The 18,613-nt window shown below is 44.6% G+C and overlaps 1 protein-coding gene across 4 annotated transcripts in view; it reads left to right on the top strand.

The window, feature by feature from the left end:
* Window positions 1–8,866, top strand: part of cep295 (centrosomal protein 295) — a 174,635-nt gene extending 165,769 nt beyond the window's left edge. For 3 of the 4 annotated variants that reach the window (XM_070891984.1, XM_070891985.1, XM_070891983.1), the window contains exons 25-29: window positions 1,223–1,346; window positions 3,649–3,837; window positions 3,927–4,032; window positions 5,921–6,020; window positions 7,986–8,866. In XM_070891984.1, the coding sequence (XP_070748085.1) occupies window positions 1,223–1,346; window positions 3,649–3,837; window positions 3,927–4,032; window positions 5,921–6,020; window positions 7,986–8,027 (561 nt within the window). In that variant the 3' untranslated portion in view covers window positions 8,028–8,866. The remainder of the gene's footprint in view (window positions 1–1,222; window positions 1,347–3,648; window positions 3,838–3,926; window positions 4,033–5,920; window positions 6,021–7,985) is intronic. The other variant, XR_011595663.1, reaches the window with a different exon arrangement.
* The last annotated feature ends 9,747 nt before the right edge of the window (window positions 8,867–18,613 follow it).

Below are 18,613 nucleotides of genomic sequence, written 5' to 3'. Positions count from 1 at the left end.
GGAGAGGAGAGGTAGGGGGGTGAGGAGCGGTGGGGGGGGGGGGGTGAGGAGCGGTGGGGGGGGGGGGTGAGGAGCGGTGGGGGGGGTGGGTAGGGGGGAGAGGTGGGGGGGTGGGTAGGGGGGAGAGGAGAGGTGGGGGGGTGCGTAGGGGGGAGAGGAGAGGTGGGGGGGTGCGTAGGGGGGAGAGGTGGGGGGGTGGTAGGGGGGAGAGGTGGGGAGGTGGGTAGGGGGGAGAGGAGAGGTGGGGGGGGGTGCGTAGGGGGGAGAGGAGAGGTGGGGGGTGGTAGGGGGGTGAGGGGGGGTGAGGAGAGGTGGGGGGGTAGGGGGGTGAGGAGAGGTGAGGGTGGGTGAGGAGAGGTGGGGGGGGTAGGGGGAGAGAGGAGGAGGAGGGGGGGGAGAGGATGGGGGGGGGGGAATGGTGGGGGGAGGGAAGGGAAGGGTGAGGTGGGGGGAGGGGAGGAGGAGTTTTGCAGTTTTCCTCCAACTATATGGAAGTACATTATAAAGGCTGAATACAAAAAATATAATGCCACAATTTTAGCGTAGCTGTTGATGTGAAAAGCCTAAAAGTATTGGAATCTATTTCAACTGTGATGTTTGAATTCATTTGGATAAATTAAAAGGAAATAAGTGTACATGGAGCAAATTCAAAACCTCATAAATCTCTGGTTCAGAAGTTAGTTTAAACCATTATTGTAGAACTATTGTATCTCTTCAAAATATCCTTGTGCAATATAGCAATTTGTCATTGCGCTTATGAAATTCTAGAGGATGATTTTAAGTGAAGTACATAGTGCTTCAGAATAAATCAATATTAGCAGTTTGAATGTTTTCAGTTGCAACAAGGCAAGAGCAACTCAATTGCACTTGTCATCCTACTAATGTCCTGTAAAATTTCTGGCAAGGAGTAATGGTGTTGATCAAAGTGGAATGATGCTTAAGATGTTTGAAAATAAATTTAAATGCCTCCAGTACAATGTTTGAAAGTCTGAATTAAAATAAAAGCTGTGATCATTAAACCCAGCAATCCCATGGTAAGAGTAAACAGCTTCATTACTTAATTAAAATTTGGTTTAGTGTTGCATGAAGCATCTCCAACAAAATGCCACAAAGTCGTCAAGGATCCAAGTAAATTGGTTATAATTTGATTCAGTTTCCTGATATGTTTGTCTTTGTCAGTCATGTAGAATAATAATAATGCGTATGCTATCTTTTTATGGAGGCGAGTGGATTGCAGCCTTTGATGCTCAAGACCACCGATCACACAATTTCTACCTTTCACAACTTGTCAGTTGCAAATCACAAAGTAAATGACAAAGAATTTTCATCTCTCAAATCTCCAATAGGTATGGAAAAATAATTTCAGAATGCCAATTTTAAAAGCACTGAACACTTTAATGTTTAGCTTGTACAACTGATTCATTGTATTGTTTCTTATGTGGTATAGTTTTATTTTAACTGATAGCACATGGCTGTCTGCCTGTTGCAGGTAAAAAGTAGTAATAAACTCTTTAATAGAATGAAGTGTATGAGAAGCTAAGGGCTAGAAATTTGATTGGAGGATTCTTGAGGCGCGAATGTAGGCGGTTGCTAAATTTAGTGCCGACAAATGGTTAGCTATGGAAGCCACAAAATTCACTTGTTAGGCCCTGACAGTGGAGTGGAGCACTTCTCATGGCACTAGGCCGGGTGAGCAACTGAATAGCTCATGTTAAAGAGTCGGCTTTGTACAGCCCAAAGAGAGGCCTCCTTGCAAAAAAAAAAGAATCGGGGGTGGGCGGAAGAGAGAAACACAAACATTCCCTATACATTACTCACCTCAAATAAAGTTAAATCACAGAGAAAAAAAATCAATCGCACTTACCTCATGCAGTCATTCCTTGCGTTGGCACCCCGAGACAGCTCTGCATGCCAGTATTCTCTAGCGGTGTCACTATGGGTTCAGCGCAAACCAAATTTTGCATCCATGTTGATACTGGGGGCGTTGCACACTGGTGCTATGCTCCCAGGCGATACTCCTCAGTGCTGCCGGTACCGACACACTGAATTTGGCGAGCAGCGCTAATGCCGGCGCTCGCGGCTGCAAACCCTTTAGCGTGAGGGGCACTATCCAACCGAATTTCTCCCCCCTAAATGTTTAAAATATAGAAAAGCAAAATACTGCAGGTGCTGGAAATCTGAAATAATGCTGGAATTACACAGCAGGTCAGGCTGTATCTGTGGAGACAAACAGTTAACGTTTCAGGTTGATGACCTTTTGTCAGAACTGGAAAAGGTTAGAGGTGCAACTGGTTTTAAGCAAGTACAGAAGCAGGGGGAGGAGAGGAAAGAACAAGAAAAGTCTGTGATCGGGTGGAAGGGCAGAAATGATTAAAATGGATGATGGTGCAAGGCAAAAGGGGTGGTAATGCAGCAATAAAAGAAACGAAAGCTGGATCTAGAGGTGCTGAAAATGACAAAGCATCTGTTGTCCGAAAAAATGGGAGCAGTGATTATGCTCTGAAATTGTTGAACTCAAAGTTGAGTCCGGAAGGCTGTAAAGTGCCTAATCGAAAGATAAGGTGCTCTTCCTTGAGCTTCGTGTTCAAGGCTGAGATAGATTTTTGGACTCTCGGGGAATCTAGGGATATGGAGATCAGGCAGGAAAGTGGAGTTGAGGTCAAAGATCAGCCGTGATCTTAATGAATTGCGGAGCAGGTTCGAGCGGCTGTATGGACTACTCCTGCTCCTGCACCTAAATCTTATTAGAACAGTGTAGGAGGCCAAGGAAGAGGGGTCAGAGTGGAAGTGGGGCAGAGAATTAAAATGACATGCGACCGAGAGCTCAATCATGCTTGCAGACTGAAGAGGTATTCCGCAAAGCGATCATCCAATCTGCATTTGGTCAAACCAATGTAGAGGTGATCGTGTCGTGAGCAATGAATGCAGTATACTAAATTGATATATCCATGCTATTATATTACCCCTAACCCAGTGAACTCTTATCTTGTGGCATCTTGTCAAATGTCTTCTGGAAGTCCAAGTACACCAATTTAATTAGATGCATTTCAAACATATTGATGACTGGTGCCATGGAGTACTTTTGAAGTGTAGTCACTGTTGTAATGTAGGAAATGCAATGGCTAATTTGCACACAGCAAGGTCCCTCAAACAGCACGATGATAATGACTAAATAATCTGTTCTTGTAAGGTTGATTGAGGAATAATTATTGGCCAGGACACCGGGGATAACTCCCCTGCACTCCCTCAGCACTGCACTGGGGTGTCGGCCAAGAGTTTTGTGCTGAAGTCTCTGGAGCGAGTCTTGAAGCCACAACCTTCTGACTCAGGCGTGAGTACTACCAATTGAGCCATGGCTGACACTCACATTCTAGTGCAATCTGAAGTCCTTGAAATGACAGTGCAAAATTAACCTACTGAAAATAAATTATTTAATGCCTCTGTTAAAATAATGGATATTTTCACATGAAATTCCACAATTTGTTCAATGTTTTAGCAGGCATTGAACTATTTATTTTAAGTGGATTAATCCCCTGTTAAAATAACTCAAGGAAATTCCATATGAATGTGTTAAATCTGGTTCTTCTTTCAGGATAGAGAGTGAGATATAATCACTGTTGTTCAATAAGTTTTTCTTTTGTTCGCCAGTTATGGTATTTGAGTTTGAATCTTCTAAAATCTTGAATGAAACAGTTCTGAAGAAAAAACATAAATTTCTTACAAACTCTGCAAAACGAGTGGAGGACATAAAAAGAAAGGAAAGATCTGGAGTAGTGAAGTCTGTTGAACGACACATGAAACCAATTCCTTTAAAACAAGAACAGCCTTCTTTGTCTGGTAAGATTTGTGCGGCACATTTTTTGCTATTCTTTGCTCAAATGAGTTGATATACTGAGCTATCTTATTTACTTTCCTGTACTAACCAGCATCATCATCAGTGGCAGCTCAACTGAAGATGGTAGGGGAAGTGAAAGTCTCTACTCCAGAGGACAGAAAGGCTGTCGAAGTAGAGATGCGACAAAGAACGCTCCGGTATAGTAGAAGCGGTTATAGAATTCTCTGTTTAAACTTCTTAAACTCCCTTACATTATTGGTATGATTTTTCTAAACAAAACCTGGTCATAATTGGAGTTTGGACATCCTTTGCTGAGCAGGATTGTTACTTTAGTCATTTTAGATCAGATCACATATTAAGGTTTAGCCATATATGGAAACCTAAACCACCAACTGCTGGGCCAAAGACCGTGTCTTAAGTGTGACCAGATCTGATTTCAAACAGTGGTTTATGTTTCAGTCCGTCAGCAACAATTTGCATTTCTATAGCGCCTTTAACATAGTAAAATGTCACAAGGCATTCCCAAGAATGTAAAAATTTGATACCATGCCCCATAAGAAGATACTGGGATAGGTGGTCAAAGAGAGAGGTTTTAAGGAGCGTATTGAATGAAAGAGAGGCTGGGAGGTTTTGGGAGGGAATTTCAGAGCTCAGGACCTCGGCAGCTGAAGGCACAGCTACCAATGGAGGAGCGATTAAAATCAGGGATACACAAGAGGCCAGAATTGGAGTAGCACAGAGACCTTGAAGGCTTGTAGGGATGGAGATTAGAATTAGGGAGGGGCAAAGCCATGGAGGGATTTGAAAACAAGGATTAGAATTAAATACCATGATGGGCATTTTGAAGACTGTTGAAAAAGTGCAATAATTAGTCTGGCAGTCTGTTAATTAGGTTAGTTAGATTGTTTTCAAATGTCTATCATGGGTTTTAATATAAAATTTAACTGGTTAATATGGTTGGAGTAATGACTCATACAACAAAGCTCTAGATTATTATTATTGAAAGTAGATACCTAGGAAAATTTGATAATTGATTAATGAGTGGGGGGGAGGAGGCATTGTTATGGTCAACTCAGAAGAATGGATTCGGCAGGACCTTATTACCATTTTTGGACTCCTTTTCCCGGCAGTAGCTAGCCAGATTGAGATGCTGGCTGGCTGTCGGGAGGGTAAACAGTCAGCACCAGGCCGCAGCCGGGGAGCAGAGAGGAGGGTGGAATAGGTTTTGGGGAGGGTGGGAGACGTGGAGAAATCGGGGGAGACGATTGTGGAAGCGTCTGTGAGATCGGGGGGGGAGTGGAGTATATCACATGCCGTGGAGGGCATTGGATCGGGGAGTGGGGTGGGGGGAATCCCGATGACTGGGGAGATTAACAAGTTTGCTTGGTGGGCCAAGGCAAAGCACTCTTGTTCCTCCTGATCCACAACAGCGCTGGAAAAGCACTTACCTCTTCCATGCAGCAGTCCTCACCTCCTTTGCTGCCGGGTTTCCTGAGGCCTGGGAACCTGGAACGGAGATCAAAATTTGGGGCAAGCAGCATCATTAAAATATTTAAATGAACAATCTGCCTCCTGGGAGCGGGTTAGACCCGGAAGTGGGCGGGTTCGAGGCAGGTTGGCTTCAAGTTTTAGATTTTTTTACATTTTTACTTCTCACCCAACCCAAAAAATCTGTCTTTTTTTGGGAGTTAAAATTCCTCCCAATTAGTCTTTTGTACAGTACCATCAATGCCACTTTGAAAAATAATAAATGTAAGCAATGTTTTGGGAATAATATGTGGTGAACCTTTCTGCAAATCCCAAGGATAACTCCTTGCCATGGGTGCTGGAATGAGATGGAAATCAAAAACTCATTTTTAACCTCTGCAACCTGTTTCTGGTCTTGCTGCTCCTAATCATAAGTAGAAAAAAATCTAGTCCTGCACTTTAGTAACCCTGTACTTTAGTAACTTTCATATCAATACTTTTTTAATACTATAGTTCACAATTAGGATCTCTCTCAGTACCAAATTGGTTTCATGAATTTAGCTTAAATACTTGGATTTGTCTGTACCTTTGTATGAGCATATTATTCATACTTTGCAGTCTCTACAGCCAGCTTGATGAGGTGAAAAACAAGAAAAAGGAGGTGACCAGGCAAACCGTGTGTGCCAGAAATCGGGAAAAAGCAAAAGAATTTCAGAAGGTAAATATTCAGCCTGTATATCTCTATTTCTGAGTCTAAAGACTTTGGTTGAATTCTTGTAAATTTTAACAGTAATCCCCCTACCACGTTCCTCGTTTTGCAGACCTCGTATTTCTTAGTTGTTATAGGTAAATGGCCATGTTGGTGTGCTTTTTTTTGAGTAGATATTATACTAAGTAGTGGCTGGAGTTGTTTTCCTCTCAGTTGATTTAATATTTTCTTCTGTTGTACCTGTATTACTGACACCAACTGATTTGTTGTAAATGGGCTTCATAGTACCATTCTCCAGAAGAGGGATTCTCAACCAGGGCTCCACGGCCTCCTAGGGATCCTTTCAAGAGATCCATGCCATGGGAGATCGACTAATTTTAGCAGATGGCTTTGGACGGACCTGCAGGGAAGTTAACGGTGGAACCTGGGCTTCCCAGGCCTTCGGTGGTGGTAGCGAGATGCTGCATGTGGGTGCTCTGCGAACCAATGGAGAGGGGCAGGTGGAGCAGGAGGATGGGGCAGAGCTTCTGTGGGAAAGCAAAGACTTGGGGCCCATCAGACCCTGCCAAGCCAGAGCAAAGCCTCGGTCTCTTTTTTTTTAATCGGCATGGGTTGGCCGGAGGGGGGAAAAAAACACAATTACTCTGTAGGAGCCATGGCGAAAGTGCAGGTGAACAACATAGTAATGCTGGACAATTCATAGCCATTTTTCAATCCTTTTCAGTTTGAGATCACCTTCCAGTGCATCAAAGATTTGTCTGATGGTGAGTGAGGCCTGGACACGTGAGCCTCCAGGAGCCAAAGTTATCTCTGTTTGTGTTGAGAGGCTGAGGCCTAGTGAACTTTGACCGTTGCTAATGGCAACCATGTGGGACGAACCTCCCACCCCCCTTTCCCCCTTCCTTCCCGCCGCCTCCTCTCCTCCCATCTCTTCTTCACCTCTCCCTTTTTCCCCCCCCCCCTCCACAGGAGAGGGGCCTCAGAAGCAAAAAGGTTGAGAACCCCTGCTCTAAATAGATATTTGAGTAGTACTTTTACCCTTTTTAATGTTGGTAAACAATAGAGCCTTAATTTGGAGTATCTGTACACGGATTAGTAATTGGTGCGTTTTGAGCCTATTATTTGGGTGCAAAGCATACCAATTTAGCTGTGAGACCAATGCCTGCACCCAATCTGTGCAGGCATTGGTCCTACTGCTAAATTCATGGGGTTCTTTTACACGTATGTAAATTAGCAGGAGCTAATGCTTGTTGAACAACCACTTAATAAAATTAGTCACCGTTGAGGGGATCTGCCTGGTCAGGATTGAACACCGGTCTTGGTAGCGGTCAACAAAATTTTAATTTTTTTAAGTTCCTATGTAGTCAGGAGGAGCAAGACCGCTCCAACAGCTTCACTGGAGTTGCGATCGCTCACCCCTCCCGATCTTCCCAAGGGCTGGAGATGCGGGCAGTCTGACATTGATCTCTTTGCTCAGTCAAGCTGCATGTGGAATTGCGACCAGCACTGCCAGATCACACCGAGTATGCTGATGAGGATCGAGGAGCAATAGCCGTCAATTGTCGAGCCTCTTGGTTCAGGCACAGTGCCGATTCTGAATCAGGCCCAGACCAATATCTACCCCTACTTGTCTTGATCTTTCCAGTGAATTACTGATCTTTAAGCTGTGCCATTTTGGAGAAACTCCCCACTGAGAGAAAAAAATAGCTGGAATTTCACTTAAAGCTTTTCTTGTGCACTTGGTAATGGCCATTTCTAGATCATCATGAACAAAGGCTTGGAAACAAATCACTCACACCCTCTATTAACCAGGAATGGTGTCTGGCATGGGGAGATCCAAGAAAGCAGTAATTGAGAAAATATTCTTTTGTTTTTTAATGAAAATATTTAATGTGCATTCACTATTATTACTACAGACAGTTTTTAAACTTTTGCATTGGATTTACTGAAAACAATGTTTCTATTTTCCCCTAGAAAACTTTGGAAAAACTAAGAGCTAAAAATGTGCATCAGTGATGCTTCTACAGTCTTCGAATCAGTCAAGAATAACTACATCCTTATCCATATAAATATTTGTATATATGTATATATTCCTCTTTGGTCTGTTGCTTTATTATTTTATAATTACCTTATTGGTTATTTTATCTTTTTAAGCACCATCACATGACGATGTGTCTGTAAATAATGAATAGAATTTTAGATGTTTTCTTTTTGTTTTTTGTAAATTTAGTATAATTTAGTGCCTTTATGGTAGGAATTTATAAACTATTCATATTTATCCATTTTATAGGCTAATGCAATTTTGTATAAAACTACATATTCCTTTGTATAAATTTGGAAATTATTATTTTTTTAATTGAATCCCTTGCCACATTTGTCAACATTAAATTTTTTGTTCCAGTTTGTATCTCGTCGGCAATATTACATTAGTCTTGTGTATGGAATCTTTTCCAATGTGTGAATTACTGGTAGCCATCCATTCTAATAATGCAAATTGGAGAAATCATACCTATCTGAACCTGTACAATGTGTCCAAATGCACAAATTCTTGGATAAAATATCACACACAAAACTGGCAATTTGAGTTTGACTGCACTGACTGCTTTAGGTTAGTTCATGATTTTAAAAAATCAAATCAATTGTTCTAGTTATGCAGCTTTTGACTGCACTGACAATTATTTTATGAAGCCTTAGTCCTGGTCTTGCTAGGTGCTGGTTTTGCTTTTCATTCTGTATATAGTACTGTTAACTTATATCAAAAGTGCAGAGACAGTATTTATTGTGTTTTTATTTTAGAAAAGGGATAGCTTCTAGGTTGGGGTCCTTAATTTAAAATGTTTGTCTTCCAAAAAAATACACAGCCTTTTTAAAATTATACAGATTTTAACCTTAAAATTAAATTGACAGTATACCTGCTAATGGCTGGCCTCTTAATTGTAGACTAATGATGGCTGCAAGACTTTGTAATTCACTGCTTTATCATCTACCTTTCTGTCTTCTGCTGTGGGACTTCCAATTGTTTGCCTACTCATCTATTCTGCAGAGGGCACAATGAGAATTCCATTGGCATTATCCCCGTGTCTTTCGCTGGGTTTTAGCCCGGAGGTGCTGTTTTGAGGTCAGGAAACCCGGACATATGGGTTTCTTGAACTTCCTACAATATTTTTTTCTGTAGGTTTCTCGCCCAAAAACAGCTTGATTGACAGGTTGGAGGGTCTGTTGGGCCGGAACTCATACAGTACAAGGCCACAGCGAGCTGAGCTGAGAGCAGGTAGGTCTGGGGAGACTGGTAGATAGTGGGTTGGGGGGGGTAGGGATGTTCCAATGTGGGGGCGAGAGCAAACAAATCGCTTGGGGAGGTAGGGGTGTTTGACTGGATAGCTTGTTAGGCCTGGAGGAAACACTCCTGCTCCTGGCCCAAAAACAGTGCTGCAAAGGCACTTGCCTCATGGATTTAACCCTTCTCGCTGCTTCAACTGCCGGGTTTCCCGAGGCCTGAGAGTTAAAAATAGAATTGCTGTAAAATGAAGGCTCGTAGCCTTCATCCTGCCTCTGTTAAAATTGGAAGTAGTTGGGTTGGGTTCCTGTTTGAATTTTTGAATTTTAGCCTCTTACCTGACCCCAACCCACTGTTTTTTGGGAGTTAAGATTCAGCCCATTGTTTCTTGTGGAAATTGAAGAGTGGAGGGAGGCTAGGCTGGTCATCACAGGAGATATGACGCACCTATTGCTGCTTCAGAGTATACAGATCAAGGATTTCCTATCTCCAGCTGATCCAGGAACCATGCTTGTGGAGGCTGCACTTTACCAGGAAAGCCAATGAATTGTGACATAAACTGCAATGTAGCCAGCAGGCCTTGATATTGTTCTGCCAGTGGCTGTCAAGGTCACCACTAATAGAATTTGTATACTATGGGGTGATTCCAAGCTAAAACTAGAGTGTTCTCACAGCACATTTTTGGAATTTTGATGACTTGGATTGGTCTCTGAGTGCTCTGCAGTAGAGTCTGGCTAGGGGCTCGAATCGTGATGGTCTGCTATACAACTTTATATTACAAAGAGCCTTCTGGAAAGCCCAGAGGGTATCAGGAATATGCTGATCAGCAAGAGGAGAATGCTGGGCCCACTGCATTGGTAGCTGCAAGAGTGATTTGTGCCAATACTGGAGATCTTCTCTTGACCCTATCTGCCCACTGTATGAAGGGTCCCATCCACATATCGCTGCTTTGAATCACAAATGGTCCAGCATCTACAGGCTCTTGGTGAATGCTGCTCCAATGCCTTTTATCTCATCCAAGCCACCCTTGCCAAGAAAGCAGTTGCACGTACAATGTCAGTGTCATTATTTTGTATTTACAACCCACTGTGGTTGTGCCAAATGTTTCTTACCAATATTCTTCCAGTAGATGCCACTGTGTGATATTGGAACTCTTAATCTTAATCTGGTTTTGCCAGGTACTAACCTGAATGCCAGCTAAGCATAAACTGGCTGGATTTGCATTCCTCAGGACTGTGGTGGCCCTTGTTTAATGGCAGCTAAGTTCTGAGGTTGACCAGCCCCAGCCTGCAATTCTTGTGCTGCTGCATACCTTATTCTGTCACGTGCAGGCATCTGAGAGGGCGGGTGGGAGTGAAACTGTCCTGAGAATACAGTAGGATCATGAGCATATTCTACAATCCCACTCGCACTGGGTACTAGCTCTACAAAGCCACTGATCAGTGGGAAAGCAGGCTTAATGGTACCAATCGGACGAGTGAAGCCCTGCAACCCTTTGAAATGAGAAAAGATGACCCTTTCCAATTTAGCATCCCAGGCCTACATGGCAGCAGTCTGAGCATACATGGCAGAAGGTAATTCGGTCAACCTTGGCCCAGTGATGGCACTTTGGCCTTTGAGTAGATCATGAGTAGATTGAGAATGACCAGGAGATCCAAGAGCTAATAAATCGCAAGCGCAGGGCATTTCTGAACCTAAAACAACAACCCAACTCTGGAGCAGCAAAGCAGCATTATAGACGGCTTAAGGCCGAGATCCAACAAAAAACCTGCGACCTAAAGAATAGATGGTGGGTGGAGAAAGCACAGGAGATTCAGCAGCTGGCCGACGGCCATGATATGTGAGGATTCTTCACGTACAAGTACCCTTGTTTAAGAAGGGAGAAAGGGATAGGCCGAGTAATTACAGGCCTGTCAGCCTAACCTCATTGGTGGGAAAATTATTGGAAAAAATCCTGAAAGACAGGATAAATCTACATTTGGAAAAGCAAGAATTAATTAGGGACAGTCAACACGGATTTGTTAAGGGAAGATCATGTTTGACTAACCTGATTGAATATTTTGAGGAGGTAACCAAGGGGGTTGATGAGGGTAGTGTGTACGGTGTGTATATATAGACTTTAGCAAGGCTTTTGATAAGGTCCCACACGGTAGACTGATCATGAAGGATAAAGCCCATGGGATCCAGGGCAAAGTGGCAAGTTGGATCCAAAATTGGCTGAGGTAGGAAGCAAAGGGTAATGATTGATGGGTGTTTTTGTGACTGGAAGGCTGTTTCCAATGGGGTTCCACAGGGCTCAGTACTGGGTCCCTTGCTTTTTGTGGTATATATCAATGAGTTAGATTTGAATATAGTGATTAAGAAGTTTGCAGAAGACACTAAAATTGACTGGTTGATAATGAAGAGGAAAATCATGGGCTGCAGGAGGATATCAATCTACTGATCAGGTGGGCAGAGCAGTGGCAAATGGAATTTAATTCAGAAAAGTGTGAGGTAATGCACTTTGGGAGGGCTAATAAGGAAAGGGTATACACACTAAGTGGTAGACCACTTAATAGTGTAGATGAACAAAAGGACCTTGGAGTACTTGTCCATAGATCCCTGAAAGTAGCAGGACAGGTGGATAAGATGGTTAAGACGACATATGGAATGCTTGCCTTTATTAGCTGAGGCATAGAATATAAGAGCAGGGAGATTATGCTTAAATTGTCTAATACTTTGGTTAGGCCACAGCTGGAGTGCTGCGTGCAGTTCTGGTGGTCGTATTATAGGAAGGACGTGATTGCACTAGAGAGGGTGCAGAGGAGATTTACTAGAATGTTGCCTGGAATGGAAAATCTTAGTTATGAGGACAGATTGGATAGGCTGGGTTAGTTCTCATTGGAACAGAGGAGGTTGAGAGGAGACCTCATTGAGGTGTACAAAATATTGAGGGGCCTGGACATAGTGGATCGTAAGGGCCTATTTCCATTGGTGGAGAGGTCGATTACGAGGGGGCATAGTATTAAGATGGTTGGTGGAAGGTTTAGAGGGGATTTGAGGGGGTGCGGGGGGCTTCTTTATGCAGAGGGTTGTGGGGATCTGGAACTCGCCTGGAAGAGTGGATGAAGAAACCCTCACCACTTTCAAGAGATGGTTGGATAGGCACTTTACGGACCTAGAGCTGGTAATTGGGTTTAGACTGTATAACCTCTTGTTGGCCAGTGCAGATATAATGGTAAGTACTGCAGGGAATCGAATACGGCCAGGGTTATCTCCTGGACTAGTTTCGATCGCCTGGATAGGTCGGAGAGGAATTTTCGCAAATTTTTTTGTCCCCTAAATTGGCCTGGTTTTCACCTCTCCCAGGAGATCACAAGGGCTCCGGTTGGGATGGAGTGCAGAATGTTTCAGTGTAAGGGGTGTCACAGTTGTGTGGGGCGGACTGGTTGGGCTGGGCGCTCTTTTCCTTTCCGCCATTGTTCATTGTTCATAGATTTATATGTAACCTTCAGCGCTGCTGACCGAGGGCCGTGCGGCTCTTTGTCAGCCTGCGCGGACACAATGGGCCGAAATGACCTGCGCTGTAAATTTCTATGTTTCACAGCAGTCAAGGCCACCACCCCATTGCCAAGAACAGGAGACACTCATCAAAGGCACCGAGGCAGTCAGGACCCACTGGAAGGACTGCTTCGAAGATCTCCTTAACTGAGACTCTGCCTTTGACTCGAGTGTCCTCGACTCCATCCTGCAACATGCTACCTGCCACCATCTCGGCAAAACCTCAGCCCTACATGAGGTAGAAAAGGCCATCCGCCAGCTCAAGAACAACAAGGAAACGGGAGCCCTGCTGAGGCACTTAAACTATGGTGGAGAGGCACTATTGGCACGAATGCATGACCTCATCTCTCTCATCTGGAAGGAGGAGAGCATGCCGGAAGTTCTCAGAGATGCAGTAATCGTGACCATCTTTTAAAAATGGGACAAGTTCGGGAGCAGCGGCCGGAGGAGGAGCAGCAGCGGCGGCCTATAAAGGCCCAGCGACATTCCGGGGTTGGCAACAGTTCGGGAGCAGCGGCAGCTTAAAAAGGCCCAGCGGCAGTCTGGGATCTGTGGCAGTTCGGGAGCAGCTAGCTGCAATAGGGTCAAAAGTAAGAAGGAAGTAAAAAGTAATTGAAGGGTGATGTCACAGCCAAGGGGGTAAATGATTGGTTGAGTAGTGAGTAGTTTTCTTTTTCTTTATCTTTTTTCTTGTTCTTAGCAGTAAGAAACCTTTGGCATTGTTGCCAAATTAAGTAATTTAAGGGTTACGTCATGGCAGGAGAGTCCAGACCCGTGTCATGATCCTCCTGTGCTGTGTAGGAAGTCAGGGATGTTTCCAGTGTCCCTGACAACTATATGTGCAGGAAGTGTATCCAGCTGCAGCTCCTTACAAGACCGCATTGCGGTTCTGGAGCTGCGCCTGGATTCACTCTGGAGCAGCCGCGATGCTGAGAATGTTGTGAATAGCACGTTTAGTGAGTTGGTCACCCCACAAGTAGATAGGGAATGGGTGACCATCAGGCAGAGCAGTGGGAGATAGTGCAGGGGTCCCCTGCGGGCACCTCCCTCCAAAACAGATACACCATCTTGGATACTGTTGGGGGAGATGACTCATCAGGAGAAGGCAGCAACAGCCAAGTCCATGGCACCAGGGGTGGCTCTGCTGCACAGGAGGGCAGGAAAAAGAGTGAATTCTAGTAATAGTAATAGGGGATTCTATTGTAAGGGGAATAGATAGGGGTTTCTGCGGCCGCAAGCGAGACTCCAGGATTGTATGTTGCCTTCCTGGTGCAAGAGTCAAGGAGGTCTTGGAGCGGCTACAGCGCATTCTGGAGGGGGAGGGTGAACAGCCAGCTGTCGTGGTACATATAGGTACCAACGATATAGGTAAAAAATGGGATGAAGTTCTACAAGATGAATTTAGGGAGCTAGGCGTTAAATTAAAACGTAGGACCTCAATTCTCAGGATTGCTACCAGTGCCACATGCTAGTCAGAGTAGGAATTGCAGGAACTCAGCTAAATAGATGGCTTGAGGAATGTTGCAAGGGGGAGAGATTCAAATCCTGGGACATTGGAACCGGTTCTGGGGGAGGTGGGACCAGTACAAACCGGACGGTCTGCACCTGGGCAGGACCAGAACCGATGTCCTAAGCGGAGGGTTTGCTAGTGCTGTTGGGGAGGGTTTAAACTAAAATGGCAGGGGGATGGGAATCTATGCAGGGAGGCAGAGGGAAGTAAAAAGCGGCCAGAAGCAAAAGGTAGGAAGGAGAGAAGCAAGAGTGGAGGGCAGAGAAATCAAAGGGCAAAAATCAAAAAGGGCCACATTACAATATAATTCTAAATGGACAAAGAGTGTCAAAAAAACAAGGCTGAAGGCTCTGAGTCACAATGTGAGGAGCATTCGTAATAAGGTGGATGAATTGACTGTGCAAATAGCTGTTAATGGATATGATGTAATTTGGATTAGGGAGACATGGCTCCAAGGTAACCAAGGCTGGGAACTCAACATCCAGGGGTATTCAATATTCAGGAAGGAAAAGGAGGTGGAGTAGCGTTACTGGTTAAAGAGCAATAGTAAGGAAGGACATTAACTTGGATGATGTGGAATCTATATGGGTAGAGCTGCGAAACACCAAAGGGCAGAAAACATTAGTGGGAGTTGTGTACAGACCACCAAACAGTTGTAGGGAGGTTGGGGATGGCATCAAACAGGGAATTAGGGATGCGTGCAATAAGGGTACAGCAGTTATCATGGGTGACTTTAATCTGCATATTGCTTGGGCTAACCAAACTGGTAGCAATAAGGTGGAGGAGGATTTCCTGGAGTGTTCAAGAGATGGTTTTCTAGACCAATATGTCGAGGAGCCAACTAAAGAGCAGGCCATCCTAGACTGGGTCTTGTGTAACGAGAGAGGACTAATTAGCAATCTAGTCGTGCGGGGCCCCTTGGGGAAGAGTGACCATAATATGGTAGAATTCTTCATTAAGATGGAGAGTGATACAGTTAATTGAGAGACTTAGGGTCCTGAATGTAAAGAAAGGAAACTTCGACGGTGTGAGATGTGAACTGGCTAGGATAGACTGGAGAATGATACTTAAAGGGTTGACGGTGGATAGGCAATGGCAGACATTTAAATATCACATGGATGAACTACAACAATTGTACATCCCTGTGTGGCTTAAGAATAAAAAAGGGAAGATGGCTCAACCGTGGCCAACAAGGGAAATTAGGGAAAGTGTTAAATCCAAGGAAGAGGCATATAAATTGGCCAGAAAAAGCAGCAAACTTGAGGATTGGGAGAAATTTAGAATTCAGCAGAGGAGGTATAAGGGTTTAATCAGGAGGGGGGGGGGGGGGATAGAGTATGAGAGTAAGCTTGCAGGGAACATAAAAACTGACTCCAAAAGCTTCTATAGATATGTGAAGAGGAAAAGTTTAGTGAAGACTAATGTCGGTCCCTTGCCGTCAAAATCAGGGGAATTCATAACTGGGAACAAGGAATGGCAGACCAATTGAACAAATACTTTGATTCTGTCTTCACTAAGGAAGACATAAATAATCTTCCGAAAATACTAGGGGACTGAAGGTCTAGCGAGAAGGAGGAACTGAGGGAAATCCTTATTAGTCAGGAAAATGGTGTTACGGAAATTGAAGGGACTGAATGCCGATATATCCCCAGGGCCTGATAGTCTGCATCCCAGAGTACTTAAGGAAGAGGCCCCAGAAATAGTGGATGCATTGGTGATCATTTTCCAACATTCTATAGACTCTGGTTCAGTTCCTATGGATTGGAGGGCAGCTAATGTAAGCCCACTTTTTAAAAAAGGAGGGAGAGAGAAAACAGAGAATTATAGACCGGTTAGCCTGACATCGGTAGTGGGGAAAATATTGGAATCAATTATTAAAGATGTAATAGCAGCGCATTTGGAAAGCAGTGATAGGATCGGTCCAATTTAGCATGGATTTATGAAAGGGAAATTATGCTTGACAAATCTTCTAGAATTTTTTGAGGATGTAACTTGCAGAGTGGATAAGAGAGAAACAGTGGATGGTGGTGTATTTGGACTTTCAAAAGGCTTTTGACAAGGTCCCACACAAGAGATTAGTGTGCAAAATTAAGGCACATGGTATTGGGGGTAATGTACTGACGTGGATAGAGAACTGGTTGGCAGACGGGAAGCAAAGAGTCGGGATAAACGGGTCCTTTTCAGAATGGCAGGCAGTGACTAGTTGGGTGCTGCAGGGTTCAGTGCTGAGATCCCAGCTATTTACAATATACATTAATGATTTAGACAAAGGAATTGAATGTTAATCTCCAAGTTTGCAGATGACACTAAGCTGTGTGGCAGTGCGAGCTGTGAGGAGGCTGCAGGGGGACTTGGACAGGTTAGGTGAATAGGCAAATGCATGGCAGATGCAGTATAATGTGGATAAGTGTGAGGTTATCAACTTTGGTGGCAAAAACAGGAAGGCAGATTATCTGAATGGTGACAGATTAGTAAATGGGGAGGTGCAACGAGACCTGGGTGTCATGGTACATCAGTCATTCAAGGTAGGCATGCAGGTACAGCAGGCAGTAAAGAAGGCAAATGGCATGCTGGCCTTCATAGCAAGGGGATTTGAGTGTAGGAGCAGTTGTACAGGGCCTTGGTGAGACCACACCTTGAGTATTGTGTGCAGTTTTGGTCTCCTAATCTGAGGAAGGACATTCTTGCTATTGAGGGAGTGCAGCGAAGGTTCACCAGACTGATTCCCAGGATGGCAGGACTGACATATGAAGAAAGATTGGATCAACTAGGCTAATATTCACTGGAATTTCGAAGAACGAGAGGGGATCTCACAGAAACATAAAATTCTGATGGGATTGGACAGGTTAGATGTAGGAAGAATATTCCCGATGTTGGGTAAGTCCAGAACCAGGGGTCACAGTCTAAGGATAAGGGGTAAGCTATTTAGGAGCGAGATGAGGAGAAACTTCTTCACTCAAAGAATTGTGAACCTGTGGAATTCTCTACCAGTTCGTTAGATATATTCAAAAGAGAGTTAGATGTCGCCCTTATGGCTAAAGGGATCACGGAGTATGGAGAGAAAGCAGGAATGGGGTACTGAAGTTGCATGATCAGCCATGATCATATTGAATAGTGGTGCAGGCTCGAAGGGCCGAATGGCCTACTCCTGCACATACTTTCTATGTTCCTGTGTTTCTATGTAAGTCTGATTGCGGCAATTACAGAGGAATCTCCCTTTTATCTGCCACTGGGAAAGTCATCACTAGAATCCTCTTCAACCGTCTTCTCCCTGTGGCTGAGGAGATCCTCCTGGAGTCACAGTGCGGATTTAGTCCACTACGGGGTACAATGGACATGATCTTTACATCGTGACCACTGCAGGAGACATGGCCTTCTTTGACCTTATAAAGGCCTTTGACACTGTCAACCGCGAGGGACTATGGAGCATCCTCCGTTTCGGCTGCCCCCAAAAGTTTGTCGCCATCCTCCATCTGCTCCATGACAACATGCAAGCCGTGATCCTTATCAACGGATCCATCACAGACCCAATCCACATCCGGACCAGGTTCAAGCAGGACTGCGTCATCACGCTAACCCTCTTCTCGATCTTCCTCGCTGCAATGCTCCACCTCACACTCAACAAGCTCCCCACTGCAGTGGAACTAAACTTATAGAACCAGTGGGAACCTGTTCAACCGTAGTCGTCTCCAGGCCAGATCCAAGACCATCCCAACCTCTGTCGTCAAGCTACAGTACGCACACATTCAGAGACTAAACTCCAAGTCATAGTCAACATCTTCACTAAGTTATGTGAAAGCATAAGCCTTGCACCAAACATCCGTAAGACAAAGGTCCTCCACCAATCTGAGCCCGCCACACAGCACTGCCACACAGCACTGCCCCCCCAGTCATCAAGATCCACGGCACGGCCCTGAATAATGTGGACCACTTTCCATACCTCGGGAGCCTATTATCAGCACGGGCAGACATCAACGACGAGGTTCAACACCACCTCCAATGCGCCAGTGCAGCCTTTGGCTGCCTGAGGAAGAATGTTCGAAGATCAGGCCCTCAAATCTGGCACCAAGCTCATGGTTTACAGGGCTGTAGTGATACCCGCCCTCCTGTATGGCTCAGAGACGTAGACCATATACAGTAGACACCTCAAACCGCTGAAGAAATATCACCAACGATGTCTCTGCAAGATCCTGAAAATCCCCTGGGAGGAGAGATGCACCAACGTTAGCGTCCTTGATCAGGCCAACATCCCCAGCATCAAAGCACTGATCACAT

The sequence above is a fragment of the Pristiophorus japonicus genome, chromosome 10 (genome assembly GCF_044704955.1).
Source record: "Pristiophorus japonicus isolate sPriJap1 chromosome 10, sPriJap1.hap1, whole genome shotgun sequence".
In the NCBI taxonomy this organism is placed as follows: domain Eukaryota; kingdom Metazoa; phylum Chordata; class Chondrichthyes; family Pristiophoridae; genus Pristiophorus; species Pristiophorus japonicus.
The sequence above is the reverse complement of the archived record's forward strand: the minus strand, read 5'-3'. Positions and strand labels throughout refer to the sequence as shown.